The sequence below is a fragment of the Aspergillus wentii genome (genome assembly GCF_001890725.1).
Source record: "Aspergillus wentii DTO 134E9 unplaced genomic scaffold ASPWEscaffold_3, whole genome shotgun sequence".
Taxonomy (NCBI): Eukaryota; Fungi; Ascomycota; class Eurotiomycetes; order Eurotiales; family Aspergillaceae; genus Aspergillus; species Aspergillus wentii.
The window spans coordinates 2999814-3018691 of NW_024467834.1; the positions used below are offsets into that span (position 1 = coordinate 2999814).

The 18878-nt window shown below is 50.2% G+C and overlaps 6 protein-coding genes across 6 annotated transcripts; all 6 read left to right on the forward strand.

The window, feature by feature from the left end:
* Window positions 1-667: 667 nt before the first annotated feature.
* On the forward strand, window positions 668-2117 carry ASPWEDRAFT_453836 (inositol phosphorylceramide synthase regulatory subunit KEI1). Its single transcript, XM_040836529.1, has 2 exons — window positions 668-971; window positions 1037-2117. Exons 1-2 carry the CDS (start codon window positions 930-932, stop codon window positions 2012-2014), a joined length of 1020 nt encoding a protein of 339 aa, XP_040691130.1. The 5' UTR covers window positions 668-929; the 3' UTR covers window positions 2015-2117.
* A 1074-nt stretch (window positions 2118-3191) lies between these two features.
* ASPWEDRAFT_39142 (sulfite reductase (NADPH) subunit beta) lies at window positions 3192-8433 on the forward strand. Its single transcript, XM_040835039.1, has 4 exons — window positions 3192-3403; window positions 3494-3633; window positions 3701-8089; window positions 8152-8433. Exons 1-4 carry the CDS (start codon window positions 3373-3375, stop codon window positions 8179-8181), a joined length of 4590 nt encoding a protein of 1529 aa, XP_040691131.1. The 5' UTR covers window positions 3192-3372; the 3' UTR covers window positions 8182-8433.
* A 234-nt stretch (window positions 8434-8667) lies between these two features.
* On the forward strand, window positions 8668-10082 carry ASPWEDRAFT_39143 (uncharacterized protein). Its single transcript, XM_040835040.1, has 3 exons — window positions 8668-9281; window positions 9343-9614; window positions 9676-10082. Exons 1-3 carry the CDS (start codon window positions 8801-8803, stop codon window positions 9895-9897), a joined length of 975 nt encoding a protein of 324 aa, XP_040691132.1. The 5' UTR covers window positions 8668-8800; the 3' UTR covers window positions 9898-10082.
* A 380-nt stretch (window positions 10083-10462) lies between these two features.
* On the forward strand, window positions 10463-14942 carry ASPWEDRAFT_454351 (DNA-directed RNA polymerase). The gene is made up of 2 exons (XM_040836539.1): window positions 10463-11425; window positions 11479-14942. Exons 1-2 carry the CDS (start codon window positions 10613-10615, stop codon window positions 14773-14775), a joined length of 4110 nt encoding a protein of 1369 aa, XP_040691133.1. The 5' UTR covers window positions 10463-10612; the 3' UTR covers window positions 14776-14942.
* ASPWEDRAFT_454196 (uncharacterized protein) lies at window positions 14943-15556 on the forward strand. Its single transcript, XM_040836536.1, has one exon. The coding sequence runs from the start codon at window positions 15109-15111 to the stop codon at window positions 15469-15471; it is 363 nt and encodes a 120-aa protein (XP_040691134.1). The 5' UTR covers window positions 14943-15108; the 3' UTR covers window positions 15472-15556.
* Window positions 15557-15640: 84 nt separating this feature from the next.
* xlnR (putative C6 transcription factor) lies at window positions 15641-18611 on the forward strand (the record flags this gene model as incomplete). Its single annotated transcript, XM_040827847.1, has 3 exons — window positions 15641-16052; window positions 16105-18416; window positions 18468-18611. 3 exons carry the CDS (start codon window positions 15641-15643, stop codon window positions 18609-18611), a joined length of 2868 nt encoding a protein of 955 aa, XP_040691135.1.
* Window positions 18612-18878: the final 267 nt, after the last annotated feature.

Consider the following 18878-nt stretch of genomic DNA (forward strand, 5'->3'; position numbering starts at 1 on the left):
TGAATAGCATGTCTAGATCAATGTCTTATTGAACGCGTTGCTCCAGACCCTTTTTTTTTTTTTTATTTTTTTTTTTATTATCATTCTGCTTTGTTTTTTTCTCCCGGCCCTTGATGGGAAAACTGGCGTTCTGTTTGCCATTTATGAGCATTTCATGACTTGGTTAGAGCTTTACGTTTCGGGATTCCAAGGCCTTTACCCCAATCGCTGTCGGGTAAGGCCTTTTGTTATGCGATGCATCTTCTGTCTATGTACAAACCAGGTGGTATACTTGAGGGAGTTGTACAGTTGCATTATCCCCTTTGTCTCTCTTTTATGATTCTGGGAATGTGTTTATCCATCATTATGAGTCTTTCAAAGCGATTCTATCTTATACTAGTCCAAAATGCCCTTGAAACAAATTAGACAAGCCGTTAGAGTGAATTGAGCCATTCGTATTCGTATTCATTTCAAGAGATAGATTACTTGGCAATTTGATTTGGAATGCTCATAATCAATCAACAAAGGTGGATCGGACTTCGGAAGGTTTCGATACTGCATCGATACCTGCACATTCTGCTTCTCCGACACGATCGTAATGCAGTGCATCCCTTGAATTTCACGGGGTTAATGATTTAAGATGTACAAGATTCCCAGGGATATTATGTGCATAACTCTGTCTAATAACAAACGTCATCCGATTCTCATCGGCCCTGGATCCAAACTGGTAGCGATCGGCGGGCGGATCGACCGGATAATGGCGCCCCTTCTTGTCCGACCCTATTTTGGCATCGTAACAGGTTCCAACGAAACCCGCCAGCCTCTTTTCTTTTCTTTCCTTTCCATCCATCTTACATCTTCGACTTCCATCACCTTTCCATTCCTTTTCCTCTTTCTGCCGTCCTTGAGCCACGAGTGATTATCACCGATCTCATCGACGGCATCAAACCATGGGGTTATCAACCCGTTTTTTCCGCATCCCGCGGCCAGAGGTATTTTTCATCCCTTTCCGTTGTTCGGCTGCTGGTCCAAAGCTAATCATCGCGTGACCTCACAGACATTCCTCTATGCCATGAGCCTCGAAACCGGCGCTTCTCTCATCACCTTATCGTTGCTTCTCAATAAAATCAGTGGTCTTTATGGCCTCCTCGCCTTGCTGACGGGATATCACCTTTCTCCCGTTCAGCTGTCTATGTACCTCTATTCGCTTATTGCTCTCGGTCTCGCGACATATCTCTTCCCGCACATTCGGAAACAGTCACCGCTACAATGTTTGGCTCTCGCCTATTTCTATCTTTTCGATAGTCTTATCAACGCAGCCTACACTGCCACTTTCGGAGTGACGTGGTTCCTGGTCATCTCCCAACATTACGATAGTGGGAAGGCATCCGGCCCCGGCAGTGAGACTATCGCGCAGACTGCCGGCTTTACCAGTCCCAAGTACGACACATCCTCGTCTTACCTAGAGTCGGTTCGAAATGCTGCCCGCTCCGCAGCGGCCTCTGACGGCATCAGCAACGCTGTTAGCCAGCCGGAAAGCTTCCAGAGCATCATCTTCATCTGCTCTCTGTGGATTATCCGAGCCTACTTCGTTTTTGTGATGCTGGCTTTTGCCCGACAGGCGCTGCGTATCTATGTCGCCATTCCCCGCCACACTCAGCTTCCGACTCACAGCCGCAACACATCCATGGCTAGTGTCGCCAGTGTCGCTGATATCGACCGTGAGCCATTCTCTCCTTTCAGTCCTGAGGGTCAGGGTTGGGAAGGCAAGCTTGGCCGGGCCATGATCAGTGTTGGTCGCAACTACTGGCTTGGCGAAGAGGAAGATGGCAGCAGCTGGATACAAACCATCGGCCGCAAATTCCGCGCTCGTGGCGAAAACACTGAGCTTCCCGGTCCTCTAGAGAGGGAGAGAAGACGTCGATCGGGAACCGGTCCTCCTCAACCTTCTCAGTCTGCAGTTCAAGCCATCGCCCTGCAACAGCCGCCTTCGGGAATGAATCTCAAGGTGAATGACTGGAGTGATGGTCGGTAGATCACTGATCTTACCGTCAAATATCAGTTTGAACGGCTTGTCTAGTTCGTTCTCTTGATTTTTGGTTGCCGTATAAAAGGACCACTGGTTCCAATCTTTTTGCCAATATTTTGCGGTTGATCTTTCCGCTCGACAGGGCAACAGTGGTAGGCCTAATTGTCTATATTCCCCTCCACAGCCCTTTCATATTGATCTATTTTCCTGTATGTTTTCTTTCTATTCCTGTTTTTATATATGCCGACATGATCTACATACCTGGGTGATGAATGGGGTTGAAGGGACTTGTTTCGAGTCGCATTTTCTACCCATTTGCGTTCGCGGTTGCCTTTATTCGGAAAAGGGCGTTGGTTCTCGACTAGTACACGGAATGTTGGGTCCAGTTGCATTCGCTGGTAGTGCGTGCTTTCTGGCGAACCTGTTCCCTAGCTACAGTCCCGGCGTCTGGGACATGTACATTGGTTTCTGATATGATATGGGTTTGGTACTTGAGGCGTTTTGAGGGGACCATTTCATTGCATCATGTCGGGGTTTATATGTTTTTATCATTGATGAGAATATCACCATCAAAATATACTTGCTCTGACTCACTCTGGTTATTCCCTATCATATTCCTTATCATCGTATTTATCATGTTATGTGAATTATGAAGTCGGCTACTGGGCACGGCTTTTTCACCGTAGGGTAGTTACGCTGTACAGTAATCCTCGCCTTGTGGTTAGTGGGTTTGATTTTTTGAGTCTCGCCCGAGAAAACGCCTAGATATGCCCCTCTAAACATGTGTCGGCGGCATCCTTGCCCACAATCCGGCTATCTGCAGCCCCAAATCACATCGATTCTTTGTCGTATGACTCAGGATCTTCCATGATGAAAGAAGTTCAAGCAATCTGTAAATACATCGTCGTAGACTGGAAAGCCGAGCAAAGCCCGTCCCAGCAAAGAGCGGCTTCGTTGCAGTTCCCGTGAATCTGACGTGCTCGAGGCTGCCGTCACGGGACCCCGCACTTTGACGGATGCGGAATGTTTGCATCGCGACCTGCCTCGTGTTTGCATCGATGTCGTGATCGCAGTCCAATGAAAATGCTGCTGATCTAACCCCGATGGCGGAGAAGCGACTGTGAAGAGGAGCAAAACTGTAGCGGGCGACATTTTTTTTCCCTTACTTGTGCTGGTGATTGTTAAAAATTAAAGAGACTAAAAAAACTGGGATTTATCTGTCTCTAGTTTTTGTGTCTCTTTTGTTTTTTCCTTCCTATCTCACATCTTCTGCTTGTCGTTGGAACCGTATGCGGTGGTAGTCGGTTCTTTACGTATCTAGTTCATCCCACCTGCGCTGTGAAGGGCAGCCAGCGATTATCACCATGGCGTCTGTTGCGACTGCCGGAGAAGCAGGTAGATCTTCCCCTCTCTGCATTGCTTTTTCCTTAGCCTCAATGGCATTATTTGACCTGTCCGATTGCTAATCCATCATCATACGTTTAGTGGCGAGAGTGGCCTATCTCGCCAGTGATGTCGTTCTCTCCGTCCAGCCATCTCTGCATACAGATTCGTTCTTCTCCAAGTCTCTCAAGTCTTTGAAGTCGAGCAATGCTCGCAATGTTCTGCCCAGGGGCGTCACTGATGTAAGTGTGATATACTTATACGCACCCTGTCCCGGGTCGCTTGAATGGTATCTTACATTGCACGCAGGTTCTGGCCTTGAGACACAACGAGGACCCCCTTCTTTCGGCTTTCCACCCATTGCGGACCGGCAACACAGTCTCCGCCGTCACTAGCTCGTCGGTGCTGCTCTCTTCAATCCCTCACCTCTACCGCTTGGCCAGCCACCCGCTTGTCATCCACGTCGCTTTGGAACCCTCTCCTTTCCCAGACTACTCCGTCATCAGCTCGATCAGACAATGTGGATTCACTTTCTTGCACTCAGAGACTCTGCAGGAGGCCCAGGACTTGGCACTCACAGCTCATGCTTTGGCTCAAAAGTCAGGCAAGGGTGTCATTCATTTCTTCGATCCTGCCAACTCCGCCAGTGAGAGTGCCATCCCCGAGGAGGATGTGGAGGTTGTGAAGCGCGTTCTCGGCTTAGCTGGAAGCGCTGTTTCTCACACTACCGAGGCTGAAGCACAGACTTTGTACGCTGACTCCGGACGTGTTGCTATCGTCTCCGAGGAGGAAGGGGAGAACCCTGTCACTGCGCAGACTGAGGCTACCAACACTGCACAGCCTTCTCAAACTCCTTCGAGCGTCAGCGTTGACAACTCGTCCGTTGGCTCTTCGAGAAGAGATAGCAGTGCAGACAGCCGCGTGAGCAGCTCTGCTGCCACAACTGTCGACAGTGCCAGAAACGTGCGTCCTGTTAGCTCCACAGACATCTTTGAATGGACTTCTCAGATCTGGGATGTCCTTGCCCAGGCTGTTGGACGCAACTACCGGGCAATCGAGTACACTGGTCCTACCGATGCCAAGTCGGCGATCTTCGTCTTTGGCTCGACCGGTGTGTTTGTTGATGTTCTGGCCAAGGCCGAAGCCAACAGCGAGCTTGAGAACGTCGGTCTCATTACCGCTCGCTTGTACCGCCCTTGGGTTGGAAGCCAGATTTTGAGCTCCATCCCAAGCTCGATCGAGAAGGTGGCAGTTCTCGAGCAGGTTCGCAAGACCACTAAATGGGGTCCCTCTTTCATGGACCTCTTGTCGAGTGTTGCTCCTTCCGCTGCTGGTCGCAGCTTGAACATTGTTGGTTACAGACTGGGATATGTTGAGCCCTCTACCGCTGTTCAGGCTCTCCGTGGCATCATCCAGAACTTGAACTCTCCTTCTCCCATCCAGAACCTCGAAATCGGAACTTCAAACGCCCCGGCTCTTGAAGCCACCGTTGAGCAGCCTCACATTGAGAATGCTTACTTGAAGATCCTGAGCCAGCTCTTCGGTGAGCGCTTGCACATTGCCAACCAGTTGGACTCCAAGAATGCAGGAATTTCTTCTACCATTGCTGCGAGCCCCGAGTATGGATTTGGTTCTCTGATCGCTAGAATGGAACACCGTGATCGTTTCGTCCGTGAAGTTGAACAGGCAACCAAGGCTACTGACTTCGCTACCGAAACTCCCAAGACCTGGCTGTCAAACTGGGCCTTGAATGTCAAGGACTCTTCCAAGGCAAACAAGCTTGCTCCGGATGTCATCGCTCGTCTTTCAAATGATGGTTCCAAGGTGGCCAGGCAGCTGCTTGCATCTAAGAAGCTTTTCTACGATGAGTCCAAGTGGCTTGTTGGCTCTGATGCGTGGTCGTACGATCTTGGAAACTCGGGTGTTCACCATGTTCTTGCCTCTGGCGCTAATGTAAACATGCTCGTCATTGACTCGCAACCTTACTCAGAGCGCACCGCTGCCGACCCAACCCGCAGAAAGAAGGACATTGGACTGTACGCCATGAACTACGGCAACGCCTACGTCGCTTCCGTTGCAGTTTACAGCTCCTACACCCAGGTCCTTCAGGCTATGGCCGAAGCCGAACAGTTCAAGGGCCCCTCCGTCGTTGTTGCATACCTCCCTTACAACCAGGAGAATGATTCCGCTCTCACTGTTCTCCAGGAGACCAAGAAGGCTGTTGACCTCGGCTACTGGCCCTTGTACCGCTGGAACCCTAACAACGAGGACAGCGGCGAACCCAAGTTCTCCCTTGACTCGGAGCGTGTCAAGCGCGAGCTGGAAGAGTTCCTCCGCAGGGACAACCAGCTTACCCAGCTTATGAACCGTCAGCCAAAGTACTCGGCTGTGCTCTCTGAATCTTACGGCACGGAGGTCCGCGCACTGCAGAAGCGCAAGGCCAAGGACTCTTACGAGAAGCTTCTTGAAGGCCTCTTCGGCGCTCCTCTCACCATTCTCTTCGCATCCGACAACGGTAACGCGCAGACCTTGGCCAAGCGTCTTGGAAACCGTGGTCGTGCCAGAGGTTTGAAGACCATCGTTATGGCTATGGATGACTACCCATCTGAGGACCTTGCTACTGAGGAGAACGTTGTTTTCATTACTAGTACCGCTGGTCAGGGAGAGTTCCCTATGAACGGCCGTGGTCTCTGGGAGCATGTCAAGAACTCTGGTGACTTGGACTTGTCTACTATCAACTACTCCGTATTCGGTCTTGGTGATAGCCACTACTGGCCCCGCAAGGAAGACAAGATCTACTACAACAAGCCAGGAAAGGACTTGGATGCTAGAATTGCCTTCCTCGGAGGTCGCAAGCTCGCAGACATTGGTCTTGGTGATGACCAGGACCCAGACGCTTTCCAGACCGGCTACTCTGAGTGGGAGCCCCGTCTGTGGCAGGCTTTGGGAGTCGACAAGGTCGAAGGTCTGCCTGAGGAGCCCGCACCATTGACCAACGAAGATATCAAGATTCAGTCGAACTTCTTGCGCGGAACAATTGCCGAAGGTCTTTTGGATGAAACCACTGGTGCTATCTCCGCCAGCGACGCGCAACTCACCAAGTTCCACGGAACGTATATGCAAGATGACCGTGACATTCGCGATGAGCGCAAGGCTCAGGGTCTCGAGCCGGCCTACAGCTTCATGATTCGTTGCCGTCTTCCCAGTGGTATTGCCACGCCTACCCAGTGGCTGCAAATGGACGATGTCAGCAGCGCTTTCGGTAATGAGACCATGAAGCTCACTACTAGACAAACCTTCCAGTTCCACGGTGTTGTCAAGCGTAACCTTCGCGGTGCTATGCGCGGTATCAACAAGGCACTCATGACTACCATCGCTGCTTGCGGTGATGTCAACCGAAATGTCATGTGCAGCTCTCTCCCCGAGCTTTCTGCTTTCCACCGTGAGACGCACGCCGTTTCCACCCGGATCGATCAGCATCTCTTGCCCGCTACATCTGCTTACCATGAAATTTGGCTGAAGGACGACAGTGACAAGAAGGTCCAAGTTGCTGGAGACGCTATTGTTGATAATGAACCTCTTTATGGCCCCACCTATCTTCCCCGAAAGTTCAAGATCACTATCGCCATCCCACCTCGCAATGACACTGACGTCTATGCTCATGACATTGGTCTGATCGCCATCAAGGGATCCGATGGACACCTGGAAGGTTTCAACGTCCTTGCCGGTGGCGGTATGGGCTCTACTCACAACAACAAGAAGACATACCCTCAAACTGGTCGCATGTTTGGATACATCCCTGCCGACATGGTTCACATTGTTTGCGAGAAGATTATGCTTGTCCAGCGTGACAACGGTGATCGCCAGAACCGCAAGCACGCTCGTCTCAAGTACACCATTGATGACCTGACCGTTCCTGTCTTCAAGGAGAAGGTCGAAGCTCTCCTTCCTGACGGATTGAAGTTCGCTGAGCCTCGCCCCTTCAAGTTCTCTGCCAACGTCGACCACTTCGGCTGGATCAAGGATGAGAAGGGGTTGAACCACTTCACCTTCTTCATCGAGAACGGACGTATTGAGGACACTGCTGAATTCACAATGCGTTCCGGCCTTCGTGAGTTGGCGAAGCTCAACAAGGGAGAGTTCCGTCTTACCGGTAACCAGCACTTGATCATTTCCAACATCACAGACGAAGACCTCCCTCTCATCAAGGAAGTTATGGCCAAGCACAAGCTCGACAACACTAATTTCAGTGGCTTGCGTCTTTCCTCCTCCGCATGTGTTGCCTTCCCCACCTGTGGTCTCGCAATGGCCGAGTCCGAGCGTTACCTGCCGGTCCTCGTTTCCAAGCTTGAATCCACTCTTGAGGAAGTCGGTCTGGCTCGTGACAGCATTGTCATGCGTATGACCGGTTGCCCCAACGGCTGTGCTAGACCTTGGCTTGCTGAGGTTGCCTTCGTCGGAAAGGCCTATGGTGCTTACAACATGTACCTCGGTGGAGGATACCACGGCCAGCGTTTAAACAAGCTGTACCGTTCCTCTATCAAGGAGGATGAGATCCTCGATATCATGAAGGGTCTTCTCAAGCGCTACGCCGCTGAGCGCCACACTGATGGTGAAGTGCCCGAGAGATTCGGAGACTTCCTTATCCGTGTGGGTGTTATCAAGAAGACGACTGATGGAACCAACTTCCACGAAGGAGTATGTGCCCCTTAACTTTCCCTCTGTTTCTATCTAGATGTGAATCTAACTTTGCCTTCCAGGTCGCTGAGGAAGATGAGGACGAGGAATAAAGTTGACGAAAAGTATTCTTTGCTAAACAATTTGGATGATTTTGCGCTTTTTCACTTTTGGACTTTTATGATCAGCATTTTTCATGAATTACAAACGTGTTTTCTTTTTATGCCTTCAGATGAATTTCCTTTTCATGATGATGTACTCCATTATTTCTCATCATTTTGGGTCGATTCCACTGTGCACTTAGTCTTTTCATTTCTGCATGTGCCTTTGCTTGTATATACCAGTCATGACCAAAATAGTGTCCACAACTACAGATCTTGCCTAAATTTAATATTGGTTTCAAATCATTTCTTTTGTCCATTTCTAGCTATAGCTGTACCAATACAAATTAAGATCTACAATAGTAAAGACTGTATTTGATGTGTCTGATATCCCTACCACTTCCTCACTGCCAGCCCTAGATGAGGGGAATATATCAAATGGAAGGCGGTGAGCGGAGTACTTTTTTGCAAAATGTTTCTGTAACGCTTATCGACGATGCTCTCACCAGCTTTCATACTGGTTTCGGTATTTTACTGAGGTCAATTTCTCATAATACTGGAATTTCTACCGGGGAATAATATCTATGGCCAACATTTTATAGACTACTCCTCATACCCGATCTACGCAACCATGGACTCCTCCGAAGACCCCGTCGTCGCATCCTATGATGTCCTCCTCACAGACTCCGAAATCTCCAGATTTGTCCTCCAATACCTCGACCGAGACCCCAAAAACCCCTACGATGAAAGCCACAAACAAAAACCGACCGCTCTACGAATGAAGCCGAAAACTGGGCTAGTGGAGGTCGATATTCCCATTGACCCACGTATCAACTACGATGTCACCAAGGGACTGAAGTACGGTGATGCGATGAAGAAAAGCCGAACTGCGCGCGAGGGAGGCGGCCATGGTATGGCTGGTGGATTTAGCACCGGGGCTTCGGCACCAGCGGGGAACCGGGTGAAAATGGAGGGCAATGGAGATGTGGAGATGGGAGGGATGGATAGTAAAGGGGACACGGCTTCTCTATTACGGGTGCAGACGCTTGGAGGAAGAGTTAAGACCGCCGAGGAAGGGGACCCGGTTTATATGTTGGCCGCATTTCGAGGGAGTATGTGTCATCGTCTTCTTTTGGGGTGTCTTGGAGTTACTCTTGCTAACATGGACGGCAGAGAATTTGCACCTGTCTCCTGTTTCCGCTGTTGTGCAGCTGCAACCTCAACTTCACCACCTTGATGCTCTAGAGGAGATACCTTCAAAAGCCAGAGGGAAGGCTCGGAACGAGGGCAATGAGGAGAAGTCCGCCGAAGCCGAAGGTCGCACAATTGATGTCAAGATCAAGGCCGCCGAGGATGGAGAACAGGCCATGGTTGCAGGTAACCTGGAACTTCTGAAGCAGATGCAAGATGAAAAATGGAACTCGTACGACTGGGTTGATGCAGAGGTAATCTTTACCTTTCTTCTTTTATTCTCACACCATAAGCGTTGACTGACTCTATTTTCAGGACTACGAGGCATATCAAACATACGAGGATTACATGATTCACCAGAATATTGATGATCTTCCGCAACTTGAGTCAGCCATCGAGAGCGAAGACTATCTTGACAAGATGAGCGCGCCCCGTATCGATCCAGCACGGCCAGAGATGACCGGTTGGGCCATGAAACAAAACCGAAAGAAGCAGGGAGAAGGTGAAACGCCCGAGAGTGGCACGGAGGAGGGATGATTGAAGTTCTGAAATGAATAAAAGAAAAAAAAAAAAAGCAGAAGCCTATGAAATGCAACGATTGTATGCCTCCTTATTCTATGCACTTCGTCTTGTAGCTTGTTGTAGTCTACAGTTGAAGTCTCATGCTCCATGTGTGTAAACCACGACTTGATATTGAAAACAGGAACCCCTTCAGCAAATTCAGCATAGCCATGGATTAACAGCGTCTTACAGTTCCCAGTAATTGGCAAAATGGATAGAATCCCATCGAAAACACTTTGCCACGCTGCAGCTGATCATCGAGCAAATCAGATGCATCAGGAAGCCAATAGATTGAAGTCACGTGCGCTCACGTGTCTTATCGCGGCGCGCGGCCTGCGCTGCGTTTTTTTGCAGTCCCCGAATTCCCCGTCGATGGATCCTTCGATTTAGAATTTTCCATCATCTATCCTTTTTTTTTTTTTTCTTTCTTTTACTTTTTCCCTTCGAATTTCTTCCCAGTCGGTCAAGGGCTGCAGGACGGCTTGTCAGTACGGATTATCGAATTTCGTTTGATAGGAAGGACTGTTGTTCAAATTGGCATCCCTTTTCCAGTACAGAGTCCATCCTGCACCCATTTCCGCATCTCTAATGGGTTTGTTTTTCGTGCCCTTTATATATCATTAATTATCTATTTATTGTTTTTTGTAATTTTCTACTTTCCCATCTGTTTAATTAGCGGCATTCCTGCATCATGTTATCTCGACTTGCTCGTCAGAAACATGCCTTATTTTACCTCCGGCAGTCAAATGGGCGCCGGGTGTTGGCATCGTCAACAACAACACGGCTACACTCCCATTCGAGTCGACCAATCTCTCTAGCCAATACCTCTTTGAACACTTCGCAGGAACGCCCCCGTCGCCCATCCTTCCAGTCGAACCGAAACCTTGCTACAACCGCAGACCCGGCCACAGTCGATCAGGGATCCTATATTCCCCTGGAATCCAACCCAAACACCTACGATCCATCGGGGCAATGGTCGTCCATGTACCCACCGCCTGCGCAGGACTTCGATCCTTCGTCGTTAATCATTGTGAACGACTTCCTGCAAACACGACCAAGAATTCTCAAGAAGGCGAAAGGAATTGGCGGTGATGAAGAGGAAATGATGGCAAATCTGGATATTTCCCTGAAGGTTGGGCAGTTCGATCGAGCTGCAGCTCTCATCACTCGAATGGGCCAATACTTCCCTATCGGTTCCCCCGAGTATCTCGCTCTACACAATCGTTTTTTGGATGAAATGGTCTCTCACGTGATCATAACAAGGCAAGACAACATGGTTCTACGACTGCAAAGATGGTTTGAATATGATATGCCCAATGGAGATGTGAAACCGGACACAACAACCTTTGCGATTATGATACGGATGGCTTTGCGCATGTTGCACGGCCCCAAGCGTGACCGAGCAGTGCGGCGGTATTGGGGAATGGCCAAGGAAAACAAGGTTGAGGATGAGGTCCTGGCGGTTCCTGTTCTCTCTGAATTAGAACTTGGTGAACTCTCTGAGGTAGGTTTTCGTCGTGCTGTCGTCTGCAATCGTCAAATACTAACTGGTTCAAGATTTGCTCAGATGACCTTCAGCGGGTTATGGGTTACGCAGACCTGGAACCCTCACCCTCAGAAATCGATAATACCCCAGAAGTGAAAGGTGTAGACCAGAAGGGTCTTGGTCTTTCTACACTGAAAGACTCTCTTTCTCCATTTATGGGCAATTCCAATATCCCCGTTCCTTCGAATCCCGAGTACACAGAAGAGGAGAACAAGGAATTGCATCGACAACTTCGACAGCAGCAAATTGAGGCCAGTTCTATCAGTTCGTCCTTGGAACGCTGGCGTCAGGAATATGGTGAGAGACAAAAAGCAGGCATTGATTCCACTGGGGGTGGGAAACGGCTCGGCCACATCATGAACCAATGGCATACTAGTCTTGCAACCAGGATTCAGGAAGAAATCAAACTCATGGAACAGGCTGAAAGCAACCCTGTTCGGACCCGTGCAGACAAGGAGCGCTGTGAGTATGGTGTGTTCTTGAAGACTCTTGACACAGACCGCCTGGCTGCACTCACTATCCTCGCTGTCATGTCAACATTTAGCCGAGGCGGCATGGAAAAGGGTTTAAAGCTCTCCGCAATTGTCTCGACTATTGGTAAAGATCTCCAAGATGAATTGATAGCAGAGGCTACTTTGAAAGAAGCTGGATCCGATGCTCGGCGCATTAAGGCGCTCAAACAGATTTTTGCGGGACGCAAACAAAAAGAGAACAGAATGCGATGGCAGAACTTGGTTCAAAATCAGCAAAAAGAGGATCCCACAGTTGTTTGGCCGCCTCGGGTGATTGCGAATGTCGGGGCTGTTCTAATGAGCTTGCTGTTCGAGGTTGGAAAAGCACCTGTTATGGTTGAGAATGCGGAGACAAAAAAGAAAGTACTCACCATGCAACCCGCATTCCAGCATGCCTACCAAATCACTTGGGGTAGACGTTCAGGACTTATCCATTTGCACCCTGCAATTGTGAAAATCCTCACGAAGGAGCCGACTGCTGACCTCTTGGGTCGACATTTGCCCATGGTCTGCAAGCCCAAGCCGTGGAAGGGTGCAAAGGAAGGAGGATACATGCTCTACCAAACAAACATCATTCGTACAACACCGGGTGAGACCTTACAGCCCGCTTATATTAAAGCTGCTTTGGAAAACAACGGTCTCGAGCAGATTCGTGCAGGCTTGGATATTCTCGGCAGCACTGGATGGGTTATCAATCGGAATGTCTTCGATGTTATGCTTGAGGCATGGAATTCTGGTGACCCTGTTGCCAGCATTGCTCCATTGGAGCCAGATTTGCCACTGCCCGAAAAGCCAAGTCCAGAACAGGGCTACGAGGCCGAAAAGGAGTGGGATAACCAGATGCGCGACATTGAGAATCGCAGGGCCGGTTTGCATTCGCAGCGATGCTTCCAAAATTTCCAGATGGAAGTTGCCCGCGCCTACAGAAACGAGGCATTCTATCTCCCCCACAACATGGACTTCCGTGGACGCGCTTACCCCCTCCCTCCGTATCTCAATCAGATGGGCGCAGACAATTCTAGGGGACTTCTTTGCTTCAAAGACGCCAAGCCGCTTGGAGCCAGTGGCTTGAGATGGTTAAAGATCCAAATTGCTAATCTGTCTGGTTTCGACAAAGCTAGTATGTCAGAGCGTGAGCAATTTGCCATGGATCAATTGGACAATATCCTTGATTCCGCAAACAATGGCCTACACGGCAAACGGTGGTGGCTCAAGGCAGAAGATCCATGGCAGTGCTTGGCGGCCTGCTGCGAGCTACGAAATGCCCTTCGCTACTCCGACCCTACCGAATACCCTTCTCGCTTGCCTATCCACCAGGATGGTTCATGTAACGGACTTCAACACTATGCAGCTCTTGGCGGTGACAGCGCTGGTGCCCAGCAAGTGAACCTCGAACCATCAGACCGCCCATCCGACGTGTATACTGGTGTCGCTGAGTTCGTCAAAAAAGCAGTCGCGCGCGAGGCAGCCGCAGGTAATCAGACCGCCAAGATTCTAGAGGGAAGAATCACCAGAAAAATTGTCAAGCAGACGGTCATGACAAACGTCTATGGTGTGACCTTCATGGGAGCCATGAGGCAGGTGCGCAAGCAGCTTATCGATCATTACCCCGATCTTTCTGCCGAAGAGAAAAAGAACGGGGCTTTGTATATTGCTCGCAAGATCTTCGAGGCTCTTGGAACAATGTTCAACGGAGCCCACGACATCCAGTACTGGCTTGGTGATTGCGCGAGTCGTATCACCACTTCGTTGTCCCCTGATCAGATTGAAGAGATTGCCAAGGAGGCCTTGACACCCGCTAAGTCTTCCAATGGGATCAAAGAAAAGATTAAAGATCCTTCTGAAAAGTTCAGGTCCACCGTGATCTGGACAACACCACTGGGTCTTCCTGTCGTTCAGCCATACCGTACTCGCAAGGCTCGACGCATTGCCACCAGCCTGCAGAATCTGAGCATTGTTGACTCAAATTCCGATGATGTGGTGTCGAAGCGCAAACAACTTCAAGCCTTCCCTCCCAATTTCATCCACTCGCTCGATGCCACCCACATGATAATGTCCGCCAATGCCTGCCACCAGGCTGGTCTCACATTCTCGGCTGTCCACGATTCATTCTGGACACACGCCGGCGACGTCGATTCGATGAACTATATTCTCCGAGAGGCCTTTGTCCGCATGCATTCCGATGATGTCATCAAGAGACTGCACTCTGAGTTCCAAGTCCGTTATGGCAACAATTTGTTCCTTGCAAAGGTTGATGCAACCAGCAAGATCGGACGGGCAATCCGCGCCATGCGTCGCACGACTGCGAAGTCAGCCAAGATCCAGGAGCTCCTAGACGAGTATAAGAGGCAGACTCTCTTGAAGTCAGACGATCCAGAGTTGCAGGCCCAGGGACGCGAGATGAAGACGGCAGGCAGTGTCTTCGAGGAGATGGGTGGAAATGATAGTGACCTCGCCATCGCAAGTTCACTCGGTGAGACCGTCGTCGGTCATGTTCCCGAAGATTTGGAGTCGGCTGAACGGAAGCCCTCCGGGATAGACATGGACGCATCTGATCCTGCGATTGAGACCTTGTTCTCATCGGACTTTGAAACGCTTGGGTCGAAAACCAATGATATCGAAGATGCCGCTGAGGCCACTCCCGACGAACCGCAGGACCAGGCAGCAGCGCCCAAGAAGAAGAAGCAGAGTAAGAACTATGTGTGGTTCTGGCTGCCCTTGCGGTTCCGCGAAGTCCCCGCCAAGGGAGAGTGGGATCTGACACGGATCCGAGAGAGTCAGTATTTCTTTTCATAAACTGACAGCCTGTCGACATTTTAGACGCATTGGGATGGCGTTGTACAATTTGTGTTTTGGATTTGAAGCCAAAAAGTTGATATCTATTCTTCCCCCGGCGTTGTTTTCTATATCTTTGTGGTTCCCTTGTGTACATCTACCATTGGCCTGCACCCCTCTCCGAGCACTTGTTTTTATATTCTTGTCACTTTATTATCTTTTAATATTTCGGATACCACTTGGATCAACATACATGTACAGCAATATTGGATTTGTTTATACGCGGGGGGTTGGGAAGAGAAAACCATCATGTACGATTATAGACGAATATGACTTGACATTAATACTAGACTCATGCGATCCATATTGCTTTTTCCCCTCCACATGGCTGTTTCTGCACGTGGCTGCAGTGACACCAAACAATCTCTCCGGGGCATCCTGAAGCATTTCCCAATCTGGCAATTCTCAGACGGTCGTTTCCCCGCCTTTTTCTTCCCCAGCCAGATCAAAAGGCCTCTTCTTCTTTTTCCTCTTCTTTGTTGCTTCTGCTGTCGTCAAGTTTTCTCCGCATTTCAGTCTGGGCATTTATCTCTCTTTGTCGTCTCGGTCAGACTCATCTCGATCTTTGTGGTCCATCGCATCCCCGCTTTTTCTTCAACTCCACATTTTCTCACTTTCCCGCTTGTTTCTCCCGCTTTTCTTCGGTCTCCGGAATGATGATTCTCCCTCATTGCTGACCACTTTCTCTTCTTCTCCCCTATCGCGTTTTCCCTAGACTCTCTCTTTTCTTCCTTCCTTTTACCGTTCTTGGGGCCTCAGGGCCTTTTGAGTCCTCGTCACTGTCCCTCTATGTCTGGGTAGATCGGTCTCCGAACGCCCAGTGAGGATGTCGACAACCTCGGTCCAGCAGTTCGCCAACTCCTACTCTCCTTTCCCTACTGGAGCGCATCCAGGTCGAATGTCGCAGTCTCAAACTTCCGGGCTGGATACCCTAGCCGAGGGTTCACAATATGCTCTGGAACAATTGCAGCTGGCGCGCGAGGCTGGAAACGCCACTGTGAATACGAGTGAGACTCCCCTCGCCCGGTCCAAAAACCAGCCGTCCTACCATGATGAAAATAGCGCGGCTCCTGGTTTCAAGAGTCCGTCTCAACGGGATCCTCTCGCCGACGCTCGTTCTACAATTCGCAAAGGTTCTACGTCGGCTCCTGTTCGTCGGAGAATCAGCCGGGCTTGCGATCAATGCAATCAGCTGCGGACCAAATGCGACGGGCAGAACCCTTGTGCACATTGCGTTGGTGTGTAGTAGCTCTATGATACGTATAGAAGGCTTCCCCTAACTTGGTACAGATTTCGGATTGACTTGCGAGTATGCTCGAGAGCGAAAAAAACGAGGGAAAGCATCCAAGAGGGATCTTGCTGCCGCAGCGGCTGCGCCACCATCGAATACCGGCTTGGACAGAGAAAGCGCTTCATCAGGACAGGCACAATCTCCTTCGGAGGGGCTACAACCACAGGGAATGAATGGGCGATACGATCCGACATTTGACGAGGCCACCCGAAATCTCACTGCGCCTACGCCGTCGCAACTGCGGCATCCCGAGGTGCCAGGTATGGTCGGGATACAAAACTCTCAGCAAACTCAGCAAACTCAGCAACATGCACAACCACCGATGGGTGCTGGTATGGACACACTATCCTTGAATGGCTTTGGTGCCTTGAACGAATCAAATCGACCTCCGATGTCCGTCCCAGACCTCCGATCGCTACAGATGCTGCACTCATCTAACACAAACCCCCGGTCGACACTTCTTCCTTCGCATGGGTTCAACACTGGGTCATATCATGACAATGCGTACTCTTTGATGAATCCGCAGGAGGCAAATTCGACCTTGATCAACCAGTTTCGTCTCGGAGGCTCTGCAGAAAATCCAGCGGCCCCATTTCTGGGACTCTCACCTCCAGCTCAATCGCCTGGCTGGCTCCCTCTTCCTTCTCCATCCCCGGCTAATTTCCCTTCTTTCAGCATGCCTCCGTTTTCCAGCGCATTAAGATACCCTGTTTTGCAACCGGTTTTGCCTCACATCGCGTCCATTATCCCTCAGTCGCTTGCCTGTGATCTCCTGGATGTCTACTTCACAAGCTCTTCCTCTTCTCATCTATCACCCCAGTCCCCCTATGTGGTGGGATATATCTTTCGAAAGCAATCCTTCCTTCATCCGACCAAACCAAGGGCATGTAGTCCCGGCCTCTTGGCCAGCATGCTCTGGCTGGCCGCTCAAACTAGCGATGCCGCTTTCTTAACGTCGCCGCCGTCTGCTCGTGGAAGGGTATGTCAAAAGCTGCTGGAGCTAACAATCGGCCTGCTCCGGCCGTTGATCCATGGTCCCGCCCCCGGGGAGACGTCTCCTAACTATGCTGCCAATATGGTCATCAATGGAGTTGCCCTAGGAGGTTTCGGTGTCTCGATGGATCAACTTGGAGCCCAAAGCAGTGCGACGGGTGCCGTGGATGATGTCGCAACCTACGTTCATCTGGCCACTGTTGTCTCTGCAAGTGAATACAAGGCAGCCAGTATGCGTTGGTGGACTGCCGCCTGGTCTTTGGCGCGAGAATTGAAGCTGGGCCGGGAATTACCACCCAATGCCACTCAGTCACAGCAGGATGGAGAGCGAGAAGCTGACCCAGAGGCTGATCTATCCAAGCGTCAACTACCGTCCGTTATCACATCCATGGCAAACGGCTCAAGTAGCGCAGCTATCAATTTCACGGAGGAAGAACGTGAAGAGCGACGGCGCATTTGGTGGTTGTTGTATGTGACGGATCGCCATCTGGCACTCTGCTACAACCGGCCCCTGACACTGTTGGATAAGGAATGTGAAAGGTTATTACAACCGATGAACGACGATCTGTGGCAGGCTGGTGATTTCCCCAGCGCCAGTTATCGACAAATGGGGCCACCTATAGAGTGCACAGGACACAGCATGTTCGGGTACTTTTTGCCCTTGATGACAATTCTTGGGGAGATTGTCGACATGCAACACGCGCGAAACCATCCTCGGTTTGGCCTCAGCCTCCGCAACAGCAGCGAGTGGGACAATCAAGTGCGAGAAATTACCCGTCAGCTGGACCTGTACGGGCAGAGCCTGAAGGAGTTCGAAGCCCGATATACCAGCAGCTTAGCATTGGGAGCAACGGAGAATGAGGCCGTCATGGAAGGGCCTCACCTTGACCATGTTAGTCCATCTGGGCATTCGAGCAGCACTGTCGGATCCCGCATGAGTCAGTCGATTGTACATACCAAGATGGTGGTCGCATACGGTACACACATTATGCACGTCCTTCATATCTGCCTGGCCGGTAAATGGGATCCAATTGACATGCTAGACGATGAGGACCTGTGGATTTCCTCGGAATCGTTTATTTCAGCCATGGGTCATGCTGTCAGTGCGGCCGAGGCAGCTGCAGATATACTGGAATATGATCCAGACCTCAGCTTTATGCCATTCTTCTTTGGCATCTATCTCTTGCAGGGTAGCTTCTTGTTGTTGTTAACTGCCGACAAGCTACAAGGCGACGCCAGCCCCAGTGTAGTTCGAGCTTGTGAGACGATTGTTCGTGCGCACGAGGTCTGCGTAGTGACTCTCAACACTGAATACCAGGTATTTCTTCCCATTGTCGCATTATCATGTTTGAATTCTAACCTTTGACAGAGAAATTTCCGCAAGGTAATGCGCTCGGCTCTCGCGCAGGTACGCGGGCGTGTGCCCGAAGACTTTGGGGAACAGCAGCAACGCAGGCGAGAAGTACTTGCTCTTTACCGCTGGGCCGGTGATGGCAGTGGTCTCGCTTTGTGATAAGCTCTTTGATGTTTCCTGTCTTGAACTATACCCCCATCAGACGCATACGAAGTGATATGGTTCTGGTAAAAAGGTAATGTGGTCCAAGTGACCTGGTGTTTGGAGTTTATAGGAAGGAGATGGAAAATATCCTTTGTTCTACTTTAATTTATGTTTATTCCTTGTCGCCTCTAGCTCAAAGCCTTATATCAGTGGCTGGAAGGACAAGGTCATTTTGGCATATATGTTGCATCTATATTTCTCTTCGCTGTTGTTGACAGTGAT